The 14,481-nt window shown below is 35.7% G+C and overlaps 1 protein-coding gene across 18 annotated transcripts in view; it reads right to left on the minus strand.

The window, feature by feature from the left end:
• COL24A1 (collagen type XXIV alpha 1 chain) overlaps window positions 1-14,481 on the minus strand; it is a 398,176-nt gene that overhangs the window by 75,847 nt on the left and 307,848 nt on the right. For all 18 annotated transcript variants that reach the window (XR_008295013.1, XM_027058695.2, XM_053214348.1 and 15 more), the window contains one exon: window positions 8,254-8,307. Coding sequence is in view for 17 of the 18 variants with exons in the window: in XM_027058695.2 (XP_026914496.1) it covers window positions 8,254-8,307 (54 nt within the window). In the remaining variant the exon portion in view is untranslated. The remainder of the gene's footprint in view (window positions 1-8,253; window positions 8,308-14,481) is intronic.

Below are 14,481 nucleotides of genomic sequence, written 5' to 3' on the forward strand. Positions count from 1 at the left end.
TGGAAACACTGACAAGGGACTGAACAAGAAATCTGTTCTTAAAAACCACTGCTGGAGAGAAAGGGGAGGGTTACAATACCATTAGGAATCTATAAACAGTGGAGCACAGATTTGGAAGTTCTGGAGCTTAATACCTGGTAGTGCTCTGGTTTTGAGTAAATCCCCAGGAGCAGACAGCGAGATTCAAGGGGTCTGTGGGCCACAAGGGGAGAAGGGGTTCCCCTGCTTTGAGTGCATTTGGTAGAGGCCATATGGCCTCCCCACAGGCAAAGTTCCCAGTGGACTCTGGAGAGCAGCCTCATTTGCTGATATTGGGACAAAGACACCAGAGTGCAGTGAAACCTGGCTCTGGCTGTATGTTGTGATTTGCCATAATCTCTGAACCTCCGCTGCTGCACCACTGCATGAACACATTCTGGTGCAAGCTGGCCATTGCTCAGTGAGACATTCCCCCAGAGGGTCAGAGTGGGTCCAACCTGCAGGGTTCTCTGAAGTGAGGGGTTTGGAAACACATCCCCATCTGAGATAAAACTCAGGAGGGAGGTGCTGCCTAACAAGCTGATGACTTGGACATGGACAGGGTATAAGTGGGGAATGGACAGAAGCCTGAGACAAAGGAGGGGTTCTTGATTGTGGGTCGATGAGAGCACAAAATTTCTGTGCCAAAAACTAGGAAGTTAGGTGAAGCCATTTCCACTACCCCTGCCCATGCACACGGGCATGCACGCCACACCAATCCACCCCAGTAAGCTGAGCAGTGCCACCTAACGAAGAATGGAGCTGTTACAACAAGTCCCACCCAACTATGACCTCCAAGTGCAGCCCCCTAGAAGACCAGCACAAGTCACTCCATGTGCTTAGTGTATGGACTATAGAGTGCTTCATAGTTTGAGTTCTAGGAGAAACTGGATGTAATTTCATTCAGGTTTCATTCTGTTTCCTGGTTTATCTATTCTTTTTTTTTTTTTTTTGCTTCTGTGTTTGTTTAAATTGTTTTTCCCCCTCTCCTTTCTTTTCTTTTTCTTGGATAGAGAAAAATTTATTTTTATTTTCTTTTTAAAAAAATATGTTTAAGTCTTTTTACTATGTTTTTATTTTTTTGTAAATCTTTTTATTCTATTCCATTTTCTTCATTTCATTTTATTCTACTTTATTATATACTTTTTTTATGTTTTTAAACTTTTCTTACTATTTTTTTCATTTTCTTTCCTATTGTTTCTCTATTATATTAAAAATTTTCAACAACCACCAAAACACACCTAGGATCTAGCTTCCTTTATTTATGTATTTTTTTGTTTCTCATTTTCTCATTTTTATTTTTTACTTTATTAATTCTTTTTCTTCCTCCAAAATGATAAAACTAAGGAATTCACCCCAAAAGACAGAACAGGAAGAATTGACAGCCAAGGGTTTAATGAACAGAGATATAAGAAAGATGTCTGAACTAGAATTTAGAACGATGATAATAAGAATACTAGCTGGGGTTGGAAAAAGCATAGAATCCCTTTCTGCGGAGATAAAAGAAGTAAAATCTAGTCAGGACAAAATTAAAAAGGTTATAACCAAGATGGAATCAGATGGATGCCACAACAGCAAGGATGGATGAAACAGAGCAGCGAATCAGCGATATAGAAGAGAAAATTATGGAGAATAATAAAGCAAAAAAAGAAAAAAAGAAAAAGGGAAGCTAATGCAAAAAAGCATGGTACAAGAATTAGAGAACACAGTGACTTACTAAAAAGGAATAACATCCAAATCATAGGAGTCCAAGAAGATGAGGAGAGAGAAAAAGGGGTAGAAGGTTTATGTAGAATATTATAGCAGAAAACTTTCCTAATCTGGGGAAAGACACAGAAATCAAAATCCAAGAGCATAGAGAACTCCCATTAGATTCAATAAAAACCGACCATCATAAGGCATATCATAATCGAAATCACAAAATACACAAACAAGAAAAGAATTATGAAAGCAAGGGAAAAAAAGTCCTTCACCTATAAGGGAAGACAGATCAGGTTCACAGCAGACCTATCCACAGAAACGTGGCAGGCCAGAAAGGAGTGGCAGGATGTATTCAACGTGGTAAGTTGACAAAATATGCAGCCAAGAACTCTTTATCCAGCAAGGCTGTCATTCAAAATAGAAGGAGGGATAAAGGGTTTCTCAGACAAACAAAAACTAAAGGAGTTAACTAAACTAAACCAGCCCTGAAAGAAAATTTAAGGTGGACTCTCTGAGGGGAGAAAAGATGACACAAAACAAAAAAGGCCAAAAGCAACAAAGATTAGAAAGGACCAGAGAACATCACCAGAAACTCCAACTCTACAGGCAACACAATGGCACTAAATTCATATCTTTCACTATTCACTCTAAATGTCAATGGACTAAACGCTCCAATCAAAAGACATAGGGTATCAGAATGGATAAGAAAATAAGATCCATCTATATGTCATTTACAAGAGTTTTAGACCTTCAGATTGAAAGTAAAGAGATGGAGAACTATCTATCATGCTAATGGTCACCAAAAGAAAGCTGTGGTACCCATACTTATATCAGACAAACTAGATTTTAAAATAAAGACTAACAAGAGATGAAGAAAAGCATTATATCATAATGGGTCTATACATCAAGAAGATCTAACAGTTGTAAACACTTATGCTCCCAATGTGAAAACACTCAAATATATAAATCAATTAATCACAAACATAAAGAAACTCATTGGTGATAATACCATAATAGTAGAGGACTTCAACACCCCACTTACAACAATGGAAAGATCATCTAAGCAGAAAATCAACAAGGAGACAATGGCTCTGAAGGACACACTGGACTGGATAGACTTAACAGATATATTCAGAACATTTCATCCTAAAGCAGCAGAATACATATTCTTCTTGAGTGCATATGGAACATTCTCCAGATCAGATCACATACTGGGACACAAATCAGCCCTCAACAAGAACAAAAAATCAAGATCATACTGTGATCATATATTCAGACTGATCGTATATTCAGACCACAATGCTATGAAACTCAAAATCAACCACAAGAAAAAAATTGGAAAGACCATGAATACTTGAAGATTAAAGAACATTCTACTAATGAATGAATGGGTTAACCATGAAATTAAAGAGGAAAATAAAAAGTACATGGAAGTCAATGAAAATGATGACATGACAGCCCAAAACCTCTGGGATGCAGAAAAGGCAGTCATAAGAGGGAACTACATAGAAATCCAGGTGTTCCTAAGGAAGATAGATCTCAGATAAACAACCTAACCTTACAGCTTAAAGAGCTGGAAAAAGAACAGCAAATAAAGCCTGAAGACAGCAGAAGATGGGAAATAATAAAGAAAGATTAAAGCAGAAATCAATGATATAGAAATTAAAAAAAAAGTAGAACATATCAATGAAACCAGGAGCTGATTTTTTGAAAGAATTAACAAAATTGATGAACTCCTAGCCAGTTTGATCAAAAAGAAAAAGAAAAGGACCCAAATAAATCACGAATGAAAGAAGGGAGATCACAACCAACATTGCAGAAATACAAATAATAATAAGAGAATATTATGAGCAATTATATGCCAATAAATTGGGCAATTTGGAAGAAATGGGCAAATTCCTAGAAACGTATGAACTACCAAAACTGAAACAGGAAGAAATAGAAAATTTGAACAGACTTATAACCAGGAAAGAAATAGAATCAGTAATCAAAAATCTCCCCTGCCTCCCAAAAAGGAGTCCAGGGCTAAATGGCTTTCCAGGGGAAAGCCTGGAATTTTACCTGGAAACATTTAAAGAAGAGTTAATGCCTATTCTTTTGAAACTGTTGCAAAAACTAGAAGTGGAAAGAAAACTTCCAAACTCATTCTGAGTCCAGCATTACCCTGATTCCAAAGCCAGACAAAGACCCCACTAGAAAGGAGAGCTACAGACCAATTTCCCTCATGAACACTGATTTAAAAATTCTCAACAAAGATACTAGCCAACTGGATCAAACAATACATTAAAAGAATTATTCACCACGATCAAGTGGGATTTATTCCTGGGATGCAGGGATGGCTCAATATCCACAAATCAATCAATGTGATACATCACATTAATAAAAGAAAGAATAAGAACCACATGATCCTCGGGCGCCTGGGTGGCTCAGGCGGTTGAGCGTCTGACTTTGGCTCAGGTCATGGTCTCGCGGTCCATGAGTTTGAGCCCCACATCGGGCTCTGTGCTGACAGCTCAGAGCCTGGAGCTGCTTCGGATTCTGTGTCTCCCTCTCTCTCTGCCCCTCCCCTGCTCATGCTCTGTCTCTCTCTGTCTCAAAAATAAATAAACATTTTAAAAAAAAAGAACCACATGATCCTCTCAATAGATGTAGACAAATCATTTGACAAAATACAACATCCTTTCTTGATAAAAGCCCTCAAGAAAGCAGGGATAGAAGGATCATACCTCAAGATCATAAAAGCCATGTATGAAAGACCCACCATTAATATCATCCTCAATGGGGAAAAATTGAGAGCTTTCCCTCTAAGGTCAGGAACATGACAAGTGTGCCCACTCTTACCACTGTTTTTCAACATAGTGTTGGAAGTCCTAGCCTCAGCAATGAGAAAACACAAAGAAATAAAAGGCATCCAAATTGGCGAGGAGGAAATCAAATTGTCACTTTTTGCAGATGACATGATACTCTATGTGGAAAACCCAAAAGATTCCACCAAAAAACTGCTAGAATTGATCCATGAATTCAGCAAAGTCACAGGATATAAAATCAATGTACAGAAATTGGCTGCATTTCTATACATCAATAATGAAGCAGCAGAAAGAGAAATCAAGGAATCGGTCCTATTTACAATTGCACCAAAAACCATAATATACCTAGGAATAAACCTAACCAAAGAGGTGAAAAATCTATACACTGAAAACTATAGAAAATTTATGAAGGAAATTGAAGAAGACACAAAGAAATGGAAAAACATTCCATGCTCATGGATTGGAAGAATAAGTATTGTTAAAATGTCAATACTTTCCAAGGCAATCTACATATTCAGTGCAATCCCTATCAAAATAACACCAGCATTCTTCACAGAGCTAGAACAAAGAATCTTAAAATTTGTATGGAACTAAAAAAGACCCTCAATAGCCAAAGCAATCCTGAAAAAGAAAATCAAAGCTGGAGGCATCATAATTCTGGACTTCAAGCTGTATTACAAAGCTGTAATCATCAAGAAAGTATGATACTGGCACAACAACAGACACATAGATCAATGCAACAGAATAGATAATCCAGAAATGGACCCACAAACATATGGCCAACTAATATATGAAAAAGCAGGAAAGACTATCCAATGGAAAAACAACAGTCTCCTCAGTAAATGGTATTGGGAAAACTGGACAGTGGCATGCAGAAGAATGCTCCTGGACCACTTTCTTACTTAAAATTAAACTCAAATTAGATGGAAGACCTAAATGTAAGACAGGAAGCCATCAAAATCCTAGAGGAGAAAGATGGCAAAAACCTCTTTGACCTTGGCTGCAGCAACATCTTACTTGACATGTCTCCACAGGGAAGGAAACAAAAGCAAAAATGAACTATTGGGACCTCATCAAGATAAAAAACTTCTGCTTCGCAAAGGAAACCATCAACAAAACTAAAAGGCAATCAACAGAATGGGAAAAGATATTTGCAAATGACCTATCAGATAAAGGGTTAGTATCCAAAATCTATAAAGAACTTATCAAACTCAACACCCCAAAACCAAATAATCCAGTGAAGAAATGGGCAGAGGACATGAATAGACACTTTTACAAAGAAGACATCCAAATGGCCAACAGAAACATGAAAAGATGCTCAATATCACTCATCATCAGGGAAATACAAATCAAAACCACATTGAGACACCACCTCACACCAGTCAGAGTGGCTAAAATTAACAACTCAGGAAACAACAGATGCTGGGGAGGATGTGGAGAAAGGGGAACCCTTTTGCAGTATTTGTGGGAATACAAACTGGTGTCTGGAACAGTGTTGAAGTTCCTTAAAGAATTAAAAATAGAACTACCCTAAGGCCCAGCAACTGCACTACTAGGAATTTATCCAAAGGATACAGGCGTGCTGTTTTGAAGGGGCACATGCATCTCAATGTTTATAGCAGTGCTATCAACAATAGCCAAAGTATGGAAAGAGCCCAAATGTCCACTGACTGATGAATGAATAAAGATGATGTGGTATATATATATACAATGGTATATTACTCGGCGATGGAAAAGAATGAAATCTTGCCAGTTGCAATGGAACTAGAGTGTATCATGCTAAGTGAAATTATTCAGTCAGAGAAAGACAAATGTCATATGACTTCACCCATATGTGGAATTTAAGATATGAAACAGATGAACATAAGGGTATGGAAGCAAAAATAATATAAAAACAGGGAGGGAGACAAATCATAAGAGATGCTTAAAGATAGAGAACAAACTTAGGGTTGCTGGAGGGGTTTTGAGTGGGGGGATGGGCTAGTTGGGCAAGGGGCAATAAGGAGAACACTTGTTGGGATGAACACTGGGTCTTATAAGTACATGATGAATCACTGGATTCTATTCCTGAAATCATTATACTATATGTTAACTAACTTGGATGTAAATTTTAAAAAATTAAAAAATGAAAAAAATGAAAAAAACCTGAAAATGAACTAAAAAAAATAGAGTCATGTTGTTTTTCAAGCAAAAAAAAAAAAAAGCTAAGGAAGTTTAAGATGCTTTTCAAATTTTTCTGGAAGCAGTGGGTTGGCTTCTCAACCCAAAAAGAACCTAAATACACTGAATTCCTTGGATTAAGAAACACTTATAGATCCAAATGTTATGTAAATTGGAAACAATATATGTGGCATTCAAAAAATGTTTCTCTAAAAATAGAAGAAGTACAAGATGGCCACCACAACAATTTCACAAACATTTAGAATGACCTTCAACATTTACTTCAAAGAGAATTTTAGGAAGTGAAAGTTGATTTTTCAGATTTCAGGCTTGAGGAAATTAATATATTGATGATAGTTACCTACCTACAAGCTTGTCCATTCAATCTGGCTATTTAAGTCTTCATTTCAAATATGGCCACTGATATTTTACATGGGAGAGGGGTATATTGGATCAAACAACCCATCAATTCACTAGTAAAAATGAATTATGTTTATATACATATTATATACTATTATGTACAAAACTCAGAACAAAACATTGTAGAAGAAAGAGAGAGGTCATATTCAAATTAGGGAGCTAAGATATCTGCACATTAAAAATAATTAGCAAATATATTAGCAACATAAGATGGTAAAATATTTCTATTGAATAACTTCTATAAATAATAAATATTATAGGACTGAGGAATATGGAAAGATTACTGTTAGGGTGAGCTTAGGAAAAGGGAGTCTGTACTAGATTATGAAGGAAAGATAGGATTTATGTAGATAAAGTTTAGATAATACTGTATGTACAGAATGTTGTGAGAAAATGAATGACATAGAAACTATAGGGAGAGAGTTAGCAGATGACCAATTTGTTTAGCAACTGACACTATAAACAGGAAGGGAAGAGAGATAAGACAGGAATAGAGAACATCCTAAACATAAATATGCTAATAAAAATGACACGGAATAAATTCTATACAAAATCTAATACAATTTTGGCTGATGAAGTTGGTCTCATAAAATCCTTCTAAGAGTGGAAGAGGACAAAAACTGACAGAAGGCTTGAGAATATAATGACATTCATCCACCTATTTGACAACTCTATTGAATTCCTACTATACATCAGGAACATTATGTTCTAGAAATTGGGTATATAATGATGAAAAGGCCAGACAAGAGTCTCATTTTCATGGATCTTACTTTTTGGTAGGGAAAGATAAGACACTAAACAAAAAACCAAATGTATATAAAAAAAAGTGGTTAGATAATATAGATGGCATTAAATATCATGAAGTAAATCTAATATGATGCAAAGTGAAGAATAGAAAGAGAAGGCCTTTCCCGAAGTAACATTTCAGCTGAGATCGGATGATGAGAAAAAAGCAGCAATGGGAGGAGGAGAAAATGAGTCCAGAAAAAAAGGAACAGAAAGTACAAAGAACTAGGCTTCTTCTGGGATCAAAACCTTAAGATATTACTCATAACTCAATGACGCTTATTTTCATTTGAAACTGAGCAAAACCACCAGAGAACACTGATTCAATTTAGAAGCAAGGTGTGAAATTTGCTGTACTTACCTTATAGCCCTCTGCTCCAGGCTCTCCTCTCTCTCCTTGTTCCCCCACAGGACCCTACAGAGACCACATGCAAAAACAATCAGTTCCACAGCTGGATCCAAGTATTTGTGAATGCAGATAATACAGTTAGTGTGGCATATTTTTTCCCCCAAAAATGTGAAACCAAATGTATAATTATTTGTTTAGTTCCACTAATATATTTCAAAAGACTGAATATCAATAACATTAAGAACATCATAAGCATTGAATTATTTGAAGAGAATCTCATAATGATCTTGCTAGGAAAAACATTGAAGAAATGAAGTTCACTTAAACATTATGAATTTTCAGATGGATGAAGTATGTTATACATGATGTCAAATTAACTTGCATTTTTACTTAATGTTAAAATGATAGAAAAAGATTTAATCTGGATCATTCAGCCATGTAATCATTCCATTAATTAGAAGATCAATTTAATCATCTTTTTATTTATTTATTTTTATATTGTGAAGTACAGTTGGCATACAATATTATAATAGTTTCAGGCATACAACATAATGGTTTGACATTTATACACATTATGAAATGATCACCAGAATAAGTCTGGTCACCATCTGTCACTATATGTAGTTATTATAATACTATTGACTATATTCGCTATGCTGTACTTCACATCCCCATGACTTACGTATTTTATAACTGAAAGTCTATAACTCTTAATCCCCTTCACCTATTTCACCCATCTCCTTATACCCTCCCCTCTGGCAATCACCAGTTTGTTCTGTGTACTTATGAATCTGTTTCTGTTTTGTGTTGTTTTGTTTTTTGGACTCCACATGTAAGTAAAATAATACACAATTTGTTCCTCTCTTATTTCACAAAAGGGCATAATGCCCTCTAGGTTCATTTTTGTTGTCATGAATGGCAAGAATTCACTCTTTTTATGGCTAAGTAATATTACATTTTGTGTGTGTGTATATATATACATCTTCTTTATCCATTTGTGTATCAGTGAACACTTAGGTTGTTTCCATATCATGGCTATTGTAAACAATGCTGCAATGAACATACATACAATGAAGATACAGGTGTATGTATCTTTTCATATTATGTTTTTCAATTTTTTTTTCAGATAAATACCCAGATGTCAAATAGCTGGATCCTGTGGTATCTCTATTTTTAATTTTTTGAGTAATCTCCATACTGGTTTACGTAGTGGCTGCACCAATTTATATTCTACCAACAGTGCATGACGGTTTCTTTTTTTCCACATTCTCACCAACATTTGTTATTTCTTGTTCTTTTTTGATACTAGTCATTCTGACAGCTATGAGGTGAAATCTCACTGTGGTTTTGATATGCATTTCCCTGATTAGTGATGTTGAGCATTTTTTCATACGTCTATTGGCCTTCTATACGTCTTCTTTGGAAAAATGCCTATTCAGGTCCTCTGCCCATTTTAAAAATCAGATTGGTTTATTTGTGTTGAGTTGTAGGAGTTCTTTATATATTTTGGATATTAATCTCTTACTGGATATATCATTTGCAAATATCTTCTCCCATTTGCCTTTTTGTTTTGTTGATGATTTCCTTTACCGTAAAAAACTTTTTAGTTTGATGTAGTCCCAATTGTTTATTTTTGCTTTTATTGCCTTTGCCAGAGGAGACACATACCACAAAAATACTGCTAAGACTGATGTGCCAGAGTTTACGCCTGTTCTCTTTTGGAAGTTCTATGATTTCAGGTCTTACATTTAGGTCTTTAATCCACTTTGAGTTTATTCTTGCATGTAATGGAAAAAAGTGGTCCAGTTTCATTCTTTTGCATGTAGCTGTCCAGTTTCCCCAACACCAATTATTGAAAAGATTATATTTTCCCCATTGTATATTAATTGATCATATAAGTGTGTGTTTATTCCTGGTCTCTCTATTCTGTTCCATTGACCTATGTGTCTCTTTTTGTGCCAGTACCAAACTGTTCTGATAACCACAGCTTTGTGTGCAGTTTGAAATCAGGCAGCATGATACCTGCAGCTTTCTCAAGACTGTTTTGGCTATTCAGGGTCTTTTGTCATTGCATACAATTTCAGATCATTTGTTCTAGTTCTTTGAAAAATACTATTGGAATTTTGATAGGAATTGTACTGAATATGGAGCTTGCTTTGGATAGCATAGACATCTTAACAATATTAATTCTTCCAATCCGCAAACAGTGTATCTTTCCATTTATTTTTGTCATCTTCAGTTCTTGCATAAATGTCTTATAGTTTTCAGAATATAGGTCTTCTGCCTCCCTGGCTAAATTTATTCCTAGATATTTTTATTCAATTTTATTTTTATTCAATTATAAATAAGATCATTTTCTTAATTTCTCTTTCTGATAATTTGTTTTTATTGTATAGAAATGCAACAGATTTCTGTATATTCATTTTGTATCCTAATTTAGTAGTTGTAATAGTTTTTTGGTGAAGTCTTTATTTTGTATTTACAGTATAATGTGATCTACAAATGTTGACAGTTGTGCTTCTGTCTTACCAATGTGGATGTCTTTCCTTTCTTTTTCTTCTCTTATTGCTATAGCTGACATTTCCAGTACTATGTTGAATAAAAGTGGTGAGAGTAGGCATCTTTCTATTATTCCTGATCTTGGAGGAAAAGCTTTCAGCTTTCCACCATTGAGTATGATGCTAGTTGTGGGTTTGCCATATATGGCATTTCTTATGTTAAGGAATTTATTGAGAGTTTTCATCATAAGTGGATGTTGAATTTTGTCAAATGCTTTTTCTGCATCTATTGAGAAGATCATGATTTTTAGCCTTCATTTTGTTAATGTGGTGTATCAAGTTAATTGATTTGCAAATACTGAATCATCCTTGCATCCCTGGAATAAATCTTATTTGATTGTGGAATATGATCCCTTTAATGTATTGCTGAATTTTTTTTTTTTTGATAATATTTTGTTGAAAATTTTTGTATCTATGTTCTTCAGGGATATTGGCCTATACTTTCCTTTTTTGTACTGTCTTTTCTGGTTTTGGTATCAGGACAATGCTAGCCTCATAGAATGAATGTGAAAGCATTCCTTCCTCTAATTTTTCTTGAATAGTTTGAGAAGGATAGGTATAAACACTTCCTTAAATGTTTGGAAAAATTCACCTGTTAAGCCATCTGGTCCCTGAGTTTGGTTTATTGGGAGTTTTTTGGTTACTGATTCATTTTCATTACCAGTAATCAGTCTGCTCAGATTTCTATTTCTTCCTGATTCAGTTTTGGAAGATTATAAGGGTTTAGGATTTTGTCTTTTTTTTTTCTAGGTTGGCCAATTTCTTGGCAAACCTGTTTGCAGTAGATTTGGGGATGCTGTGCTTTTATTTCCATTTGTCTTCAAACAAAACTAATGTTTAGTTAGCAGAATGTTGTTTAGCTTCCATGTATTTGTGTATTTTCTCCATTTTTTTCTTGGTATTAATTTCTAGTTTCATATCATTGTGATCACAAAAGATGCTTGATATGATTTCAATATTCTTAAATTTATTAAGATGTTTTTTGTGGTCTAACATGTGATTTTTCCTAGATAATGTTCTGTGTGCGCTTGAGAAGAATGCATATTCTGCTGTTTTTGAATGGACTGTTCTGTATATACCCATTAGGTCCCTCTGGTCTAATGTGTTGTTTAAGGTTACTATTTACTTATTGACTTTCTGTCTGGATGATCCATCTATAGACGTAAGTGGAGTATTAAAGTGTCCTACTCCTATTGTATTACTATCAATTTCTCCCTTGATGTCTGTTAATATCTGCTTTTTAAATTTAAGTGTTTCTAAGTTGGGTGCATAGATATTTATAATTGTTATATCCTCTTGTTGAATTGAACCCTATATCATCATGTAGTGCCCTTCCTTTTGTCTTGTTACAGTGTTAATTTTAAAGTCTATTTTATCTGATATGATACCCCTGGTTTGTTTTTTTTTTTTTCATTTCCACTTGAATGGAGTATTTTTTTCTATCCTTTCACTTTCAATCTGTGTGTGTCTTTGGGTCTGAAGTGAGTCTCTTGTAGGCAGCATATAGATGGGTCTTTTTTTTTTTTTAATTTTTTTAATGTTTCTTTATTTTTGAGAGAGAGACAGGGAGACACAGCGTTTGAGTGGGGGAGGGGCAGAGAGAGAGACACATACACACACAGAATCTGAAGCACGCTCCAGGCTCTGAGCTGTCAGCATAGACCCTGATGTGGGGCTCGAACTCACAGACTTGAAATCATGACCTGAGCTGAAGTCACTTAACTGACTGAGCCACCCAGGTGCCCTGAAATGGGTCTTATTTTTCTTATCCATTCAGTCACCCTATGTCTTTTGATTGGAAGATCTAATCCATTTACATTTAAAGTATCAACTGATAGGTAGGTACTTAGTGCCATTTTGTTAACTGTTTTCTGGTTTGTATATGTAGTTCTTTTCTGTTCCTCTCTTGCTCTCTTCCTTTGTGATTTGATGATTTTCTTTAGTGTTATGTTTGGATCCCTTTTTCTTTATTTTTTTGTGAATCTATTGTAGGTTTTGGTTTGAGGTTTCCATGAGTTACATATATAACACCCTATGTATATAGCAGTCTATTTTAAGTTGATGGTCATTTAAGTTCAAACACTTTCTAAAAGCCCTACATTTTTTATTCCCCTCTCCCCATGTTTTGTGTATTTGGTGCCATAATTTACATATTTTTATCTTGTATATCCCTTAGGTAATTATTGTAGATATAGTTGTTTTTTCTACTTTTGTCCTTTAACCTTCATACCAGCTTTATAAGTAGTTGATCCACTCTCTTTACTGTATGTTTGCTTTTACCAATGAGCCTTTTTCTTTCATAATTTTTTTTTACCTCTATTTATGATGTTTTCTTTTCCATTTTAAGAAGTCCCTTTAACCTCTCTTGTAAGTCCAGTTTAGTGGTGATGAATTCCTTTAACTTTCATTTGTCTGGGAAACTCTTTATCTCTTTAATTCTGAATGACAATCTTTCCAGGAAGTGTATTCTGGTTGTAGGTTTTTCTTTTCAGCACTTTGAGTATATCAGGCCTCTCCTTTCTGGCCTACAAAATTTCTGCTGAAAAATCAGCTCATGATCTTTTAGGTGTTACCTTGTAAGTAACCAGTTGCTTTACTCTTGCTGTTTTTAAGATTCTCTCATTACCTTTAATTTTTGACAATTTACTTACTCTCTGTTGGTGTGAACTTCTTTGGGTTCATCTTATTTGGAGCTCTCTGTGCATCTTGCAGTTGGATGTTTGTTTCTTTCCCCAGGTTAGGGAAGTTTTCATTTATTATTTCTTCCTTTTGTCTTGTTACACTCTTTGCTTTAAAGTCTATTTTATAAGACTTCTGTTGATATTTATTGTCCAAGAGGTTCCTTAAACTATCCTCTTTTTCTTAACCTTTTTCTTTGTACTCTTCAGTTTGGATGACTTCCACTACCTTGTCTTCCAGATCGCTGACCTGTCTATATCCTTTAATCTGCCATTGTTCTCCCTAGTGTATATTTTTTTTCATTTCAGCTATTGAATTCTTAAGTTATGATTAGTTATTTTTTCTATTTTTCTATCTCTTTGTTGAATTTCTCATTGTTCAATGACTCTTCTTCTGAGTTCCATGAGCATCTTTATGACCATTACTTTGAATTCTTTATCAGGCAGATTGCTTATCTCTGTTTCGTTTGGTTCCTTCCTGAGGTTTTGTCTTATTTTATTTGGAACGTCCTCCTGTCTCCTTGTTAGGCCTGACTCACTGTGTGTGTTTCTATGTATTAGGTAGATCAGCTATGCCTCATGGTCTTGATGGAGTGGTCTCATATAGAAGGTGTCCGTTGGGCCTTAGAAACACACTCCTCCTTTGTCACCAGAACCAGGTGCTCCAGGAGTGCCCTGTGTAGTCTCTTTGTGCCTTCTTATTGCTGGCATGCTTGTAAGTGGGGCTGGCTCCTGGCCCATTGGCTGCAATGACTGGCCACAACTGCTGTGGGCACACTGGTGGGCAGGACTGGCTCCTGACATGGCTGGCTGAGAGGCCTGGCTGTGGCGGCTGTGGGTGTGCTGGTGGGTGGGATAGCCCCTGGTGTGCCTGGCTATGAGGTCAGGCCAGGACTGTTGTAGGCATACTGATGGGTGGGCCTTGCCCCTTGTTCCTGTCAGGAGCCACTCTGGAAGGGCGCCAGTCCAGGCCAAAACTACTCGTTTGGTGTGTTGGGACAAGA

The sequence above is a fragment of the Acinonyx jubatus genome, chromosome C1, assembly GCF_027475565.1.
Source record: "Acinonyx jubatus isolate Ajub_Pintada_27869175 chromosome C1, VMU_Ajub_asm_v1.0, whole genome shotgun sequence".
Taxonomy (NCBI): domain Eukaryota; kingdom Metazoa; phylum Chordata; class Mammalia; order Carnivora; family Felidae; genus Acinonyx; species Acinonyx jubatus.